This window comes from Hipposideros armiger, unplaced genomic scaffold (genome assembly GCF_001890085.2).
Source record: "Hipposideros armiger isolate ML-2016 unplaced genomic scaffold, ASM189008v1 scaffold_444, whole genome shotgun sequence".
Lineage (NCBI taxonomy): Eukaryota > Metazoa > Chordata > Mammalia > Chiroptera > Hipposideridae > Hipposideros > Hipposideros armiger.
Window position 1 is genome coordinate 75588 of NW_017731794.1, and position 17564 is coordinate 93151.

The following is a 17564-nucleotide window of genomic DNA, read 5'->3' on the forward strand; positions in this document are numbered from 1 at the left end:
CATCTGCTTCCTTACAGGTTTATACCTTGGAATGTAGTCGCTATGCTATAGCAGAAGACGCTGGAATAAAGAAGGTCCTCTGGTGCCTCATTCCTTAGTCCCTTAAGACCCTGGTCACTTAGGTGCTCACAAATTTTATAAAAAGGAACATTTTGCTTGTTGCTTTTGGGAAAGATCAGACTTTTCATTAGAATTAAAAGTCATTGCTAGAAGGGAAGCAACAAATAAAAAATACAATGCAATAATAGATACTTAAAAGGAAACTACGTACATGTTAAATTTCCCCATCTCTCAGGAGGGGTTCCTCTCGTTGGCTTAGAGTGCTTTTATGGAGAGATGTCTGCCTGCTCTGCTCCTCAGAACTCCCAAGAGGCCTGACCTAGCCCCTCCTTTCTCCAATAGGACATTGTAGGGAAGTGGGAGGATTTCAGAAAGGCTCAGACCCAAGACCCAGAAACCAAGCCTACCACCATGATGTCCAGGGGTCGTCTGACCTGCCGGTACACAGACAGACTAAACAGTTTCATCTGATTCAGAACCTCATTCCTAGAGCAACACTAGCTGCCTTCCAGGCCAGAGGTGGAAAGGAAGAATTGCATTTTCAACGTGCATTCTCTATTGTGTGAGGCTTTCTTTCAGTTTGATGAGTCTATAATTTATCTGCAAGGCTAAAACAAATTGATATTAATTCATACCCAGCCTCTGAATCTTCACATTATTAGCTTGTAACTTTAAGTAGTGTAGACAATTCATTGTAGATTCTCAAAATTAATGACATAATTATGTTTTAATTAACAGAGCTCATAAAAGGATAACTTCAATCTCAAACATGAGAAACCGATGTAAACAATTATAATTTAATTGATTTACTCTAGCATTTATGTTGATCCTAAACTATATTCTGAGAAGCATTCAACTCCCTAGTGAACATATATTCAATAGAGTCGTGCTGTCAGGCAGGTTAGAACATTGGATGCTATCGTTAAGGAATTCTCTGTAAGAGCACAGTATTTTCCAGATTGTTTATTTTTCTTGTTTTTCACTAGAATGTGGAATTCCACAGTATGGTTTGGTGGTTAAGAGTACATCCTCTTAAACTCCAGGTAGTTCATCTTTGAGCTCTATGGCTTCCCAGTTGGTGACCTTGGGAAGGTGGTTCAATCTGAGTGTGCCTCAGTTTTCTCACCCTATAAAATGGGGCAATGTTCATACCTACCCTACAGAACTGTTGTGAAGATGAAATGGGTTCATACATGGCCCTGTCTGGTACATAGTAAATGTCCCCTGTTATCATTTGTAGTCAATGTTTTACAGTAATGTGTGTGTGCCTAGTCACTTCCATGGGAACTGTATGTCCTTTCTTGAATTCTCTCCTTTCCCTTCCGACAGGAAAATGGCAGATGCACGAGAGTGGCCTCCTCAACATCACTAAGGTGTCCTTTTCAGACCGAGGTAAATATACGTGTGTGGCTTCTAATGTCTATGGCACCGTGAATAACACGGTGACCCTGCGCGTCATCTTCACCTCTGGAGACATGGGCGTCTACTACATGGTGGTCTGCCTCGTGGCCTTCACTGTGGTCATGGTTCTCAACATTACCCGCCTGTGCATGATGAGCAGCCACCTGAAGAAGACGGAGAAAGCCATCAATGAGTTCTTTCGGACAGAAGGTGCAGAGAAGCTGCAGAAGGCCTTCGAGATCGCCAAACGGATCCCCATCATCACCTCGGCCAAAACTCTGGAGCTTGCCAAAGTCACCCAGTTCAAAACCATGGAGTTCGCCCGCTACATCGAGGAGCTGGCCAGGAGCGTGCCTCTGCCTCCTCTCATTATGAACTGCAGGACGATCATGGAGGAGATCATGGAAGTGGTCAGGCTGGAGGAGCAGGGGCAGAATTTTGTCCGGCATACTCCCGAGGGCCAGGAGACCACCGACAGGGACCGTGAGGTCTACACCATCCCCAGTTCTCTGAAGCGAAGCGACTCCCCCACTGCTGACTCAGACGCCTCCTCACTGCATGAACAGCCTCAGCAGATTGCCATCAAGGTGTCCGTTCATCCACAGGCCAAGAAAGACCACGTGGATGACCAAGACGGGGTACAGTTTGAAGTCAAAGATGAAGAGGAGACAGAGCCGTCGGCTGAACATTCCCCAGAAACTGCAGAGCCTTCTACGGATGTCACGTCCACGGAGCTCACGTCTGAAGAGCCCACGCCCTTTGAGGAATCAGATCGAGCCCTGCCGCCGGCTCACATGGAAAGTACAGAGCTGGCAGCGGTACAGGACAGGAACACCTGCATTATTTATGAAAGCCATGTCTAATATCAACTCCGAAAAGCTATGCATATCAAGAAAATCAGGGGCTGCTCCTGTAGTCCAGATGTAGTTACGCACTTGCCGCTAAGCCTTACCAGGAGACTCTCATCCCTTAGGTAGGAGTGATGCCATTTTAGAAGGGGAAACACCTGCGTGCAGTTCATGTGACTGGAATTTCCCCAGGAGAAATGGACATGGGGAACATCAGGGTGCAGGATTGATACTATTGGGCAGAAGGTGTCTGTCCATGTGATGCGAATTTTAGAGCCTATTCTCTGCCAAATAACCTTAACTGGTGATGCCCTTTTGGCAAAGAGTACACTACTGTAACGTAAATTCTGAGTTCGAGCTCTGTCCAATGCATACTGCATTGCTTTTCCTTTAAAAAATTATAGGTCTGCTACAATAGCAAATGCACGTACATGGGTTTGTTGCACTTTCTTCTCAGTTTGTATTCCTTTCCCTGTTCCTTTATGATGGAGTAGTTGTTGTTATATTAATACTGATTGCTCTTTCTAGTTTTGTCCTCTTTGCCACTTTGTCCTTATTTTCCCCTAGAGCATTTACCTCGGAGGCTTTGGTATCTGTCCCAGGTACCAGGGCTGATAATCTACAAGTCATTTGTAGTGTTCCAAAGTAGTTACTAGGCTCCTTATTTTTGTCGTTTCCCAGGACCATTTTCATACATTGATTTTTTTGTTTCCAATGAAGCTGCTGTTGTGAAACTGAGAAAAACTTTGCCCAGGAATAGCACTTTAATAGCCAAATAAAAATATGTTTACCTGTCTAACTCTGAGCGCCTTTTGGTAAGCTCAACTGACGTATCGGGAGACATTGTCAAAGGTTAAATATACCCATCTTACCCATGAAAACTGCTGTTTTTATGTTTAAGTAACATCATCCTCCAAGCAAAGACTGACTATCTGGAAAATTTACTGCTTTCAAAGACAGAGGCATTTGATAAATCCCTGTAGGCTGTAGAATATTGGCTTTCTTAGAAGGGCTTGCAGGGACCATGTGCCATCAGGTGACTCAAACCCTTGATTTGGGACAGCAAATATAAGGATCTGTAAAGTCATGTAACTAGTTCCACTTAAAAACTGCAATGGCTAACTTGTTGGTCCTTGAAGGGGGAGTGAAAGCCTAGGATGATAATATAGGGACCTGTACCATCAAATTTCATTCCAAAATTAACTGAATTATTTTTCAGTTTCACACACAAAAAAAGCAGTTATATGCAAGGCAGAATGATGTTATGGGCAAAAGACAAAACTAGCCATCCAAAGGCCAACACCTTACCTGACTATGCCAGTACCAGCTGCCTGGCTTATCTGTCAGAGGGGGAGGACTAGATGAGCTCTGAGAGCCATTATCCTCCTTGCTCTTTTTCACAATTACTTTAAAGATTTACACTTCTATCTCTGGATTCACCTAACATTTTTTATGCTGCATTGCTTACTCAAATAAAGAGGATCTGTTTAGAAAAATCATAGCATCTTAGCAAGTTGTGGATCTTCTCCCTCATAAAAAAAATTATTTGGACCACTTCCACAGTTTAGATTTAATCGTAGTGAGAATAAGTAGTTTTATTTCATTTGCACTTAGCAGCAAGGGAGACACTAACTTTAAATACTTATAAGGGCATGGCCACATAAGGTGTTGGGGTCACGCCACTGGAGGTTATGTGGGCCACACTGGTAATGAGAGAGCAGACCCAGATGATCAGTCTCACTCTGTCACTCTCTGGATAGTTGACCTTTGACAACTCCCCCATTCAGGGGTTTAATCTTTATTCCTCTGCAAAATACGGGGGTTGTACCTGAGGGGTCACAAGACCCCTTCTAGCCCAGACATTTATAGTTTTACAGAAAGTTTGTAATCTCCCATGATGGCCCCCACTGCAAGAGACAAGCAACATTGGGAGCAAAAATGGGTACATGAGATTGGATGCTTTTGCTGTCTAAACTTTACAGCAAATGTATCTGGCTCTATAGCTGAGGGTAGTGGGTTTGGCTTTAGAAATGGCCTTGATGGGCTTCTTTAATCATAGATAACTTGTGTGGAAGGCAATCTGAAAGACAAAGTTTGATTAGACATCTCTTGATCGGGAATGAACTGTTGTCATCTATCTAGAAGTGACTTGGGTGGTCATCACATAAAGGAATTAGTAATGAGCAATCAAGAGAAACTATGACTTCTGTTTGAGCTCTCTGGGCTGGGATTTTATATATTGGGGTTTCAGAAAAATTTTATCTCCGACTCTTAGAATATAAATATTTTCCACTTGTTATGGAGGTCAACAAATTCTTACCATGGGTCTACATGCCCAAAGCAACAACAGAGACTTAAGCTCATTTTGTGATATTGTGTGAAATTTTTGCCATTCTATTGTTTTATTCTACTCAAACCCATGTGCAGATTTCCACATGAAAATGATAGAAGACACCTATTCCATCTAGACGTCGATTAGGGGTAAAAAGTTTAAAATGGGCAGGTTTTTTATGAAGCAAGAGCAGAAATGTGTGACCAAAGAATAGTGCCATTTTGGTTTTAGCTTCTTTAGACTGGAGAGATTATATAGATTTTTCAAAACTTTCCCCCTCTTTGAAACATCAAAAAGCTCTTGATAGAATAATAGCCAAGCTAAAAGGAGATTTGCTTACAGTGGAGATTTCTTCTTCCAGAAATCCTACACTCTTCCTATCCATCCTAACAGCTTCTTTACAAAGTGAGAAAGGCCCTCCTGCTAGAACCTGAAATGTAGAAGACCTTGTGACTTTCAATTGATTTTCAAAGATAAATTAAACTGTTCAGCTTCACAGAAATTCATAGAAGTATGGCTGTCTGTGTGTATATGTGTGCAAACATGCATGTCAGACTCATTTGGACAGTTTTTAAAGCTAAAGACTAAATCCCACACCATGTCCTTTGGGTCTTATGTAGTTATTCTCAAAATCAAACAATTTCTACTTCTGTGTCATCTGGTCATATCTCTAGCAATTTTTTTCTTGAAATTCTGAAAATGATTCAGATATGTGTGCATATTTAATTCACTTATGTGATCTGTAAACTTGGATGGTATTTATTCAAAATGACAAAAAAAAATTTATACTGAAAATCTATGTAATTTATAATGGTTTTGTTTAATATATTATATTTTCATATCTTTAGGGCACATCTATTCTCATCTCTTTGTATATCATACTTGGCAAAAAGAAATACTAATACTTGACTAAAATCTCTAGGAACCAAATGTGATACATAGCATATAGAAATCATTCTAAAAATATCTGATTGTTCTCACCTGTCCCAAGCATGATTGTGCCATGTCATTACATCCAGAATGATTTGTCTCAGATGATTTCCTGTTTTCAAAACTAAGGCTAAGAGGCCTGACAACTCTCACAATGGATTTTGGACTCCCCTTCCCTTCTTTTTCTTTTTTTACTGTTCGCTTCCTTTTTAATTGTCTATGTTGTTTAAGCTTCCCTTGAAAGGGCAAGTGTGAGATAAGAAAGCGACTTGATGGAAAGACTGAATTGAACTATGGCTATGTAAATTATTTAATGGACTGATAATATGATTTAAATCTAATGCTTGGATTGTTATTTATTGGTGATCTAGGATCTGCTCACTTCTCTAGCACACGAAGAAAATGTGAGGCACAAAGAATATTTGCATGTTTTGTACAGGCACACTCTCAGCGTAGTGCAGCCAACATGAATCAGCTTAACTGTAAAAACACCAATCCCAACCACTGGAAGAAGTGTTTTAGAAATACACATCAGACACCTCTTATACGCAGATTGAAATACAGTGTTGTATCAGTGCTGAAACTCTTCGATGGCAGCCTCTATGATTCTGTAATGGGGGTTTCCTCTCAGTGTTTGATTTGGTAAGGAAATGGAGCATTTAACTTATCTTCCAGATACTCATTTAATACTCAGCACAGTTCAACTACTACCCTGTACCTATCTTCACATATCCTTTTGACAGTCCCTTAAGATTATTATCCCTGTTTATATTCTTGCTTTTTAAACTAATTTGTTGGTACTCTTTAAATATCTACTAAATCTCATTGTATATTCTCACACATATTTTGAGCACCTGATATCTTCAAGATATGAGTCATTTTTACATTCATCTATTCATTTAAAACTCAGTAGATAAAGTTGATTTTCCTAATGACTTTTTTAGGGTTTCTACAGTGATTAATGAGGTTTGGATTAAATAAATCATTGGTGGAGGGGGTTAGTCGGATAAAACAGAGTTGCTTATCATGTTTTTCAAAGGACTGAGTGTTTGTCTGTTATACAAGAAAATGTCATATGAGGGTGATAATGATCTTTGAGATTCCTTAGAGATGTCATTTTTAAGGAGGCTGATACCTAGACTACCACAATCAAGACTGAAGCTCTTAGAGAATGTAAAAATAGAAAGCAAATAGTTCTAAGAATATTTTGGCAAAAATTATTTTCATTTAACCAGTAACAAAAGTCTTGAAATGTATCTTTCAGACACTATAGAGCTGTCTACCGTGAGTTTGGATCAAAGAAGATGCTTATATTTATGGTTGGTTTGCTGTATATCGAGTTCTGGATGGCCTTTGTTAAAATTGGAAAATAAGATAAAAAAAATTTATCAGGGCGGAAATGTCAAACTGGTGATTTTTGTGAACTATAAGTGTTCACTTTTTAAAAATAATTTAAAGGTGGAAACAAATGACTAATATTTAAGTTGATGTTATAGTAGAAAAAAATCATGTGATCCATCCTGTATTTTGATTGTTGCTTTAATAAAGGGGTTGCACAGGTGTGCAGACTGTGTGTCGTATCCCACACGAAGGGTATTTCATTGCGGCCTGATTTACTGTTTCCAATGATAGGAAACCTGTAGACAGTTCTTATCCCAAACTTTTGCATCTGTGGCATATCTTGGGGAGGAGAGGAAAACTTAAATAATCTTTATGTAAAACTACAAACTTTATCCAAATTCAGAAACCTTAACTCTGTCCTGACAAACCTTAGATCAACTTATTTTTATCTATATCAACAAATAATTTTTAACAGGTAACGTCAATGTTACTGTAGAGAATCTAAAAAGATCAGGAAACTCACATACCCAGAACTTTCCATGGGAGAAGGCATGAGTAATAGATCTGTCATAAAACACCTAGACAACATCAAATCCAGGTCAAGCTAGAACATGCTAAGTACGTAGGTTTCTTTGATAATAAGTAAGCTTCAAAAGCCGAATTCCTGTCACATAAGATGTGGGGCATGTAAGCGACGCAAGAAAGGAGACTACCAAGTGGGAAAGTAAGACAAATGAAAAGGGCAGAAAGTCAGTATTTTATTGTAGACTAAAGAGGCAACCAAAATTACTGAGTTATTTGATAAACCATGCATGTAACTAACCATCCATTGATTCTCTCAAGCAAAAAAGGGTTTAAGAAAATTATGCTGGCATGAATGAAACCATTAATAATCGTGTCCTCATAAAAGAGAAAATAAGAGAGTTTTGTCCTAACCTGGTAATTTTGAGTGGTGCCTATTTTCAGACCCAGAACAAACAGTTGCTAAATTTTTCTGCAGGCTTTAGAATGCCATGTTCTGCATGGGCCTTAATCAAAGGAGCGAGGTAAGGCTTAATGTTAATCAATGATTTTTAAAGCATATAGTCAGAATTACAAAATAAATAGGAGGCTATCTGGTTTACCTGTCTTTTCTAGCAGGCCTAACACGTAGTAGTTTGGCTCTGCTTGAAAATCTGACAGATGGGGCACTCCCTACCTCATGCAGTAGCATATTCCGTTGCTGATTCCATTGCAAAAATCTTAAAAGTGGTACCACATTGGTCCTTGATCCATCTGGTGCTGAAAACGTGAGTTAGTCCTGCCACAATAAAATTGTCTTTTTGCTGTCAACACAAAACTAAAATTATAACTGTATTTGTATAAAGGAGGTTGACAACAATTTTGGGTTCCCCTGATACTACATTAATTATATGCCGAGGGGCACACACCCTTTTGCGTGAATGGTTTCTGCCAAATGAAAGAAGACAGGTGAGTCAGGTGCTCCCCGCCCCCTCCAGCCCCTGAGATGCCCTAAGGCCACAGCCATTAAATAAGGGATGGTTTATTTTGTTCAACAAGCCATAACAAAAAAACAAACTAGCAGATTAATTGCCTCAGTAGATTATGGTTTTGAAGGACCATTAGAATTGACATACTGAAAGAAATATATACATATGTATTAAGTGGCATATTAAGGTATTTTGAAATAGCAATTGAATTAGAGCTGGCACCAATTGCATTTACACTATTAGGTAAAATGAAGACTCCAAGGATAAACTAACAATTTTCCTAAGATACCAAAGAACTAATAAATATTAAATAAGGTAAAAAAATATGAATGAAGAGGAATATAGCAATATGAATTTTTCAAAAAAATTTCTCACTACCAGTGGAGTGGGTTTTCTTGAAACTGACTTGTTTTAGAGTTTATTACGGAATAGGAATCCCAGTGAATATGTAAAAAAATCACTGACGCATAGAAGTCTAACAAAATGGGAGACTTTTTGTTGTTCAGTGTACACACTGTACAGCATCAATTATTTCCTGACATTTTTCATGATTCGTATAAAGCTGATGCATATTGGAGACCTGTAAAGCGATCAGTGCCTTTGGTTTTAAGTCTGATTGATTATTATGTTTGCAGGTACTGCACACTTCTTCCATTTAGGCATTTGGTGGGGTGAACAAAGTTGTCTCAAAGCCTTAAGAAGCTTCCTAATCCTAGCCGTCACTGTTTTTACATGAAATGGGGAACAAATGACAAGTGCTTCTGAAGAAAGATAAACTTCTGTGCCAGCTGTGCAGCTTGCCCTCATTGTCAGGGATGCTTCCTGCTCTCTTTCCTGCCAGCGTTACCACAGCTGTTCGGCCAGGGGACCAAGTTACTACGCATGAAGTAAAATGCTTGATTACAGAATATGTTCTAGGAGAAAATTCATCTACCATGTAGCAGACACTTTATCAGTTTATCATAAAAGAGGTAAATTTGAATGCTGGCTATGTCTGAAATTATTTTAAAACTGAAACATTACAAAAATTATGACCTAGCATCGTGTTTGTAGAAATGTCTTCATCTAAAGAAGAAGAAATTTGAAAGTGTTAAGACCTCAGAAATTGCAGAAAATTTAAAATACTCTATTTGTAGGGAAAATAACTGATAGCTTATATGGGGAATCTGTGATCATTAAACTTTTTCATGCACAGAACATAACTTTTCTAGTTTTTATCATCACAGTTAATTATTGAGACACATTAACGATGTTTCTGACACTGCCAAATCCTGAAAAAAAAATTTAACCCCAAATTTAAAAATATATATTATTCTTGTCTCATGTTAACTATTTTATATTACCTTCTCATTCCATAATGATGGAAGTGATTGAGTTAAATTATATTTTACTTCCTGTGAATCTTTTGAAATTGGTAATTACCATGCTTTGTACAAGTTCACTAACTCTCCATAACCAGACTGCTTTATTAATCAAACATTTTATTCATTTTGAATCAATGGAAGATTTACAGTATGATTATAAAAGCAGAACAGCTAGATGATCTATAAATGTTTTTGTCTGTAGCTAAAAAGGGAAGACTTTCTGCTCTTTCACAAGAATAAGGCATTGTTAAGAATAGACTGAATGTTTTTGTCCACCCCAAACTCATAGCTTGAAATCCTAATCCCCAAGTGTGGTAATATTTGGAGGTGGGGCCTTTAATAATTAGGTCATGAAGGCAAAACCCTCATGAATGAGATTAGTGCCCTTTTAAAAAAGACCCTACAGAGCTCCCTGGCCCCTTTTACTATGTGAGGACACAGCAAGAACACAGCTGACTATGAATCAGGAAGCCAGGTCTCACCAGACACCATACCTTCCAAAACCTTGATCTTGGACTTCCCAGCCTCCAGAATAACTAGAAATAAACCTCTATTGTTTAAATCACTCAGTCTGTAGTATTTTTTTTCATAGCAGCCTGAATGGACTGAAACAGGCTGTGTAGTAGAAAATGGAGCAAGAACACGTAAAACATGCAATGTGTTTCCTCTAAATCCTTACGCCTGGATTTAAATTGCCTTTTTAAGCATTTTCCTTATGAGATTTTTTTGTAAACACCTCAATATAAAAATCAATACAAATATAGAGTTATCAACTTCCAGACTATTTTCCTTCTTCATTAAACATTTCCAGTCTCCAGCATAGAAAAATTATAACATAGTCATGATTATCCTGTTGTCTGAGATCTCAAGAGGATGGCTATGCTTTCTAACACCAAATTTAGACTTGGCCCATTACCCAAACCTAAAATTGCCTCATTCCAATTAGGACTGAAAATGTATATGGTGGGCTGAACCGGAAATACTTATTTGTGAACATGTGTGTTTACTCATGGGTTGCATGTATGAATTCTATCTTTCTAAATACTCGGAGCCTAGAATACAAAACACATTTCTAACTAGACTTTTTATTTCAAGATAACTAGGGATTCACATGAAGTTGTAAGAAATAGGACAGAGAGAGACCCTGTACCCTTTACCCGGTTTCCTCAATGGCAACATCTTGCAAAACTATAGTCCACTATCACAAACAGCATATCAACACTGATACAATTGCCCAGTCTTAATCAGATCGCCCCAGTTTTTACATGTATTCCTTTGTGTATGTGCATTTTGTTCTATACAATTTTATCACATGTAAGCTTGTGTAGCCACCACCATGGGTCAAGATACAGAATAGTTCCATCGTCACAAGGTTCCTTGTTGCTCCTTTATAAGCACATCTACCCACCTCCTGCCCCAGAACACATTTTTTTTTAAATCAGTATATTCTACTTAGATAACTGAAGCTTGTTTGGAACCAATTATAATAAGTGTGTTTTCCACAAACATAGGTTCAAATTGATCAGTTTCTTGATGCCTGATTTCCTGTCGCTTTAGAGGGACTTATACAATGAAGACACATGGTTTATGAAACACAAAGGAAGGACAGCCACATATTTGAAATATTGAGAACTAGGGGATCTGAGGCAGCAAGAGGATCTGTGACATTCAACTCACACCCTAAACTACTCTTGCAGTCAAAAGATGTGGAACATAGAACAAAGGTGTGGTTTCAAGGAAAGAGAAAACACTCCTTCAAGTATCCTAAAATGCCTAGTGCTCACCACCCCTCCAGAAGTTCCAAAACTAAGGGCATAGAATGGTAGACAAAATCAAGAACAAAAGCTCCATCAGCCTCTGGGATACTGATGATTTTGTTAAGCTTGAATTCTTTTCCCTTGATAAGACAGGACTTAGAATTAAATGCCCAGCGCCTAGGCCATAATGAGATATCTATCAATTCTCGTGTTACGTTATGAAAGCATTAAAGCTGTAGTAAAAATGTAGTGTCATTTACCATTTCAAACATTGAAACTAAGACAATTGGCCACAGTTTTGAGGGAAAAGAGCCTCTACCCAGCTCAAGGGGAGGTACAAGAGGCAGATTCCTCAGCAGGGTCACCTGAGGAGTTTTGAAAGGCCCTCATTCAAAACCACTGCCAAGGACACCATGAAAGATTCATTTCTTCAGAGTAACATTTTTCTCTTCTTATGCAAATGTCCTACACTGTAATCACAATTAGCCTCCGTCAGGCATTATTAATTCATAGTATGGATTGGTTTAATCCTATGACTCTACCTAACAACCAGCTGAAATCTCAGCATGGGGTCGGGGGGGGGGGGGGGGGCTGGATAGGACTGTTGAGAGGAGGAAGAGAGTGATGTTGACTCCAGGGAGATTTCCCAGAGGGCAGGCCTGGGTGGAGGTCCTGAGCAGCCAGAAAGCATCATGCCTGCTGACCTCTTGGAAGCATAAGAGGAGTTGCCTAAGGGACGCATGAGAAAACTATAAAATCACTTCTACTTCACACTGTTACCCAGAAGCAGGCATGCTCAGAGATCAATGAATTTTTTAAAATATAAGAAATAGTGTATGTGTTAGCCAAGGTGAATCAGTCATTAAAATTACAAAATATATATATATATATATATATATATACTCATTACCTAATTTCTAGTTAAGGAATCCCTCCAGTTTGAATCCTTGTTCTCTCCTCAATTATATGAACCTCAATGTCTAGAGTATTTTGGTCTAAGATAATCAGCAGTGTCCTGTTATTAAATCAAGTTATTAAATAATGTCTAAGAAATTATTCCCAGTGCTAGTGGAGGACAGACTTTCAGTTAAGTAGCAATATTAAGGCATCTTTCAAATACATTTTTATTTTGAGCATGATACATTAATTAGGATACTTGATCTCCATCCATTCAAAAACGTTCTTCATAGTTACCACATCAGAAACAGTGCTGTTCTATATTTTTCACTCAAAACTCAGGACTAAGCACAAGATCTGCACACCATACTCTAAATCTGATGACCAATTTGATTCTGCACTCCCTAAATTTTACTCTCTTTTCTCTGCATATGCTGCATTTCACAGTCTTACAAAATTGTTTATAGTCATTTATTAACAATGGGGTGTAATATTTCTTGTCTTTTTTTTTTAATCAAAGAGTATTTAGATAAAGCAAGGTAAACCCTTAAGTGTTTTCTTTGGATTCCTGTCTAGTAATACACGCCCTTCTTCCTCCATGTCTTAAAGGCAGTTTAACCTAATAAATGACCCAATGTTCTAAAGAATAAAAAAGTTAAGCAAGTTTCCCAAGACTAAATAGATTCTTCAGCTACTAGATTGTGAACACTATACAGACAGGAATTATATTCATATCACCACAGTGCTTCCCAAGGAACCGTCAAGATTACTGGCCTCTAGTAAATGTTAATTAAATGAAAACAAATATGTCCTCTAGCTAATTAGGATTTATTGGAATTGGATTAAATGTCTTTGTAGGGCCCAGTGAAGGGTAAAAAGTCCATTCTGAAGAATCTCTTTGAACCTAAAACCATCCCCCATTCCCAGGATGGTTTTTCAGGGTGGATTTCTTGTTTCAAGAAAAGGGTCAATTATATGGTGATGGAAGGAGAACTGACCCTGGGTGGTGAACACACATGCAATATATAAATGATGTATTATAGAATTGTACACTTGAAACATATATAACTTTACTAATCCAATGTCACCCAATGCATCTAATAAATTTTTTTTTTAAATAATAGAATGTAACTTAAATTTCTTCCCATTTCTTTTGCTCTATAACCTAGTATTTGACAGGGCTGTTTAAAAGTCTTTTATACACTCCAGTTGTGTCATGGTAGGACAATTTTTTATAATTAGAGACGTACAGTGACTTCAAAAGAAAGGAATTGTGACAGTGAAATTACTTCCATGTCATTATGTGTCAAGCTCTCTGCAAGCACTTTACAGTCACTGGAAGATCGAGCAGAATCAAACCACATCTTTCTGCAATTGCAGATATTGGCAGGGACAGTCAATGTGTCCTGTTTAGAAGCTAATATGTCAACTGTCCAGATTGCCTTGGCTTTGTTCTAGGTTTCTTTCTCCTCAAAAACAAAACAAAACAAAATACAATTCTAGTGAAAAATAGAAATGCAGAATCCGGTTCCTGGAGCAATCTTCTCTCCTTAAATCTTCACCAAGGCAGACTAGCTGCATTGGAAAATTAATCCACAAAGAGCTGATGAGTTTAAATTTTCCTTTCCTAAATGACAAGGTGTTTTTCTTCCCTGATTTGCTTTCAGGACACCAATAAGACAGCACTACACATGGATCTCATAGTAGGAACAGAAAAATGTGACTCATTAAGGGAATTACTTCAAGATTGAGAAGGGATTGCCTATAACTGGCTCGATATACCAACTTAAACAGGTACTGATTCCAGAACCCTGGGACTGCATGTTCTGCTATTGCCCACATGCATTTCTCTTTACACAAACAATGCCTGTATTTGTGACAGGCCATATTCACACCATTCATGGGGGGAATGAAGGATCTCTACAGCTTGCTGGGGCTTCATTTTCTCAAGGAGCACCATTTCCTCCCCTACCTCATCACGGAAATCAAATCCAGTATTGCCTTGACTTTTTGCCCCTCCATCTTGGTCTTGTTATGGGGCAAGCTGGACCAGTTATCAGCCCCCAGTGTGTAATGAACACCTTTGATTTCCTCCTATCTTGAAGCTAGCCAGATGCTTCATAGGTAGGCTGGTGCTCAGATTTACATAGGCAACTACTGAATACACCCCAGGAGATATTGGCTATTACTGGTTCTCATTATTTCTGCTCTAATTATCTCTTGTCCCCTCCAGCCATTCTTAGTCACCATATGCATCCACTAAGACACATAAAACTGTCCCAGCATTAATTGCTTTTAATTCTGTGGGCTAGCTTTCATAATCATGTACTACCAGGGCCTTTGAAAGATAAGTCTGCATACTTCCTTAATTCCACCTCTCTTTCCAAACTTCACAACTGATTGGGCCTAATTTATCTCCACTAGCCTGACTCCTCTTGATTGTTCTGATCCCTGGACCCCACTATCTCATTCTCAGGCTCCCCTTCCTGAGCCTAACTTCCACGGACCCGCACACCACCATTGTCACCACCATCAGAACACTGTCATCATTTTCAGTCTTGTTCTCCAAGACACGGAGAAAACTCGTCTTAGAGGCCTCAAGCTATTGGCCCAGAACTGCTTCTCTACGTGATAAACTGCTTATGCACCTATGTACCCTCCGTCCTGCATCACACCTGCTTATGTGCTCACATGTGCATGTGCACACACTCACACATACACACAGCCCAGCTTTCCAAGAGCAACCAGAGACAGGCAAGGAGGAGGAGGAAGTGCTAACACGGTTAAGAGCCATACTGATGATTCTCAAAAGAATAACTATGGAAAATCAAGAGGATGCATCTGATAATGGCAGAACCGTCACTATATGACGCACGTGTGATGCAGTTTTACAATAGTGGGACTAATAATTGCAACCATGAAAGTCTGCCTATCCCCTCTTACGTCCTCCATGACACCCTGTGTGGACAGAAATGCACTCAACCAAACCAGCCAGTTCTTTGACTTGGTTCTAATATTACCACCCCATCCTAATTACATTCTAGAGGCAGTGGTGAGGGTGGAATTCATAGCCACATTTCAAACATTTTTACTAGAGTCCATTTGTAGCCACTCTGTCACACTCCCCTGAACAGCCTAGCTCCATATTCACTGCTACCCGAATCTGAGAAGGGTCTTCAACCCCCGAGCTCTCCACTGATCTGACATCTGGCATGTGGCTCAGCTGCTGCTTTCTTATGTAACATCAGACCTGTCCAACCTCACTGTAAATCCTCTTTTCTAGGATTTGCAGAGTCACGAGAGGTTGGACCCTAATTATTATTTAACTATATGGTAGAAACCCTTTTGAACTCGTTTTATAAAGCACTTCTCTCTACTTATTTGCTGTGTGTCTGAGCTCAACTTGACCTCTTTATCACCACCTTATAGAGGAACTGTTAGATCCAGATATGGACCGAAAGTGGGAATAGTTATGTTTTTACTTTTGTGAGAATATGGTGCAAATAAAATCTTAATTGTTATTGCTAAATACTCAGGAATTTAATTTTACCAATTATCAAGTGCTTGCTTTGTAATCTGTCTTTATTCTAACTGAATCAGAACAAATCCTACTGTAGTATAATTTTACATTATCGTCTTATCTAATAAGTAATAAGTTCATGGAAATGAATAGGGTGTATTTACTATACAGTTTTACTAATCCAGTAGCCTCTGAGTCTACTTCTATTTTATACTATGGGCTAAATTTAAGCTAAATAGCTGGAAAAAAAATTAAAGGTGAGAAAATGTGGAGAGTAATCCTAGATATTTCTTAGAATTTCCCCATGCATAGGCATGTGTTACATTGTTTTTCTACAAACAAACTTATTAGATTTCTGAGGTTTAACCAGATATCTATCCTCTTGTGTTAACTGCAAACTGGAACTAGGTAATTGTGCATCTCATCATGATATTTGCAAGTGTATGCCGTGCACTAACCTTGATAAGTAGAGAAGTCTGCCCAGGGAAGAAATAAGCATTTGCTTGTATAAAAGTGTCCCGCATCTTGGTATTGATGCATATGATCTCTTTACTCCTTGAAAAGTGGAGTTTTTCTGTAAAGTAAAACAATTGTTCTTTTGTAAAGTTCAAATAATAATCTTCAGATGAAAGACCAAAAAGCATTTGTAAATTTAGAGAATAGTCCTGAAGTACGTATGTTATAATAAACATCATCAATAGGTGTGACTTTAAGCAGAATGACACATAACAAAACCAATTTTACTGTCAACTAATTGATATATACAACGGTTGTGTTCCTATGGCATCTCATCAACATTATAACAAAATGATTTTGAACAAAATGATGTTATTCAAGGACCTGCTGTATTCAAACTCTCAGATTAGGAATATCTCTGAGATAGAAAACAAAGGTACCTATCCTATTTTGTAGTTAATGTGATTCTGAATTCATCACCCCTTAAAGATCTCCTCATGTAGTCAATTACTGACCAGCTGAGCCAAATAATTTCCCCTTTTTTCAAAAATGTATTACATTTTAATTAATCAGATGATAAGGTTTGGACACACCAAAAACAGGATTCAGTAGAAACCCTGTTGCTCTTTAGTAATTCAACTTTATTCACTGGGTGTTTCTAGCAGTCAAGAAAATATTAGGCTTCAAGAAGAACACAAAATGAACAAGACTGGTTTCTGTCCTGAAGAACTTCACCTTTTTAGAAAGTCCATATGATATACAGTAACTAGCAATAATAGATGGCTAAAAAGTGCTACATGCACTGATAGATAAAATCCTAGTGAAATTCAATGGAGCAATAGCACACTTTTGACTGGGAGAAATCAGAACTTTGTGAAGAAAAAGACAATTTCAGATCATTGTAAAAAGTAGATAATATGTGAACAGATGAAGGTGAGACTCAATGTAAGATAAGGGGTCCAGGCGATAAAGAGCAATCAAGGACGCTCTCTTGGGCTGCCACAGAGAATGTGAGGCTGCAGTGATGAGAAATCTGGGAGGCCCACTGGAGCCAGCTCTTGGGACCCTGAATGCCAGTGTGCAGAGCTCCAGCTTTATCCTTGGGCAATATGGACTAACTGAGGAGAGAGTGAATGTGACAGGTCTCTGCTTTAGAAAGATGAAAGGG

General features: G+C 38.5%; 1 protein-coding gene and 1 long non-coding RNA gene across 5 annotated transcripts in view; one reads left to right on the forward strand and one right to left on the reverse strand.

Moving 5' to 3' along the window:
* The window catches only part of MFAP3L (microfibril associated protein 3 like), a 38480-nt gene extending 31329 nt beyond the window's left edge, over window positions 1-7151 (forward strand). For all 4 annotated transcript variants that reach the window (XM_019665500.1, XM_019665501.1, XM_019665504.1 and 1 more), the window contains one exon: window positions 1390-7151. In XM_019665500.1, coding sequence (XP_019521045.1) covers window positions 1390-2324 — 935 coding nt within the window. In that variant the 3' untranslated portion in view covers window positions 2325-7151. The remainder of the gene's footprint in view (window positions 1-1389) is intronic.
* Window positions 7152-16404: 9253 nt separating this feature from the next.
* Window positions 16405-17564, reverse strand: part of LOC109394926 (uncharacterized) — an 81537-nt gene continuing 80377 nt past the window's right edge. Inside the window, exon 3 of the long non-coding RNA XR_002126552.1 lies at window positions 16405-16514. This is a non-coding gene — a long non-coding RNA (uncharacterized LOC109394926). The remainder of the gene's footprint in view (window positions 16515-17564) is intronic.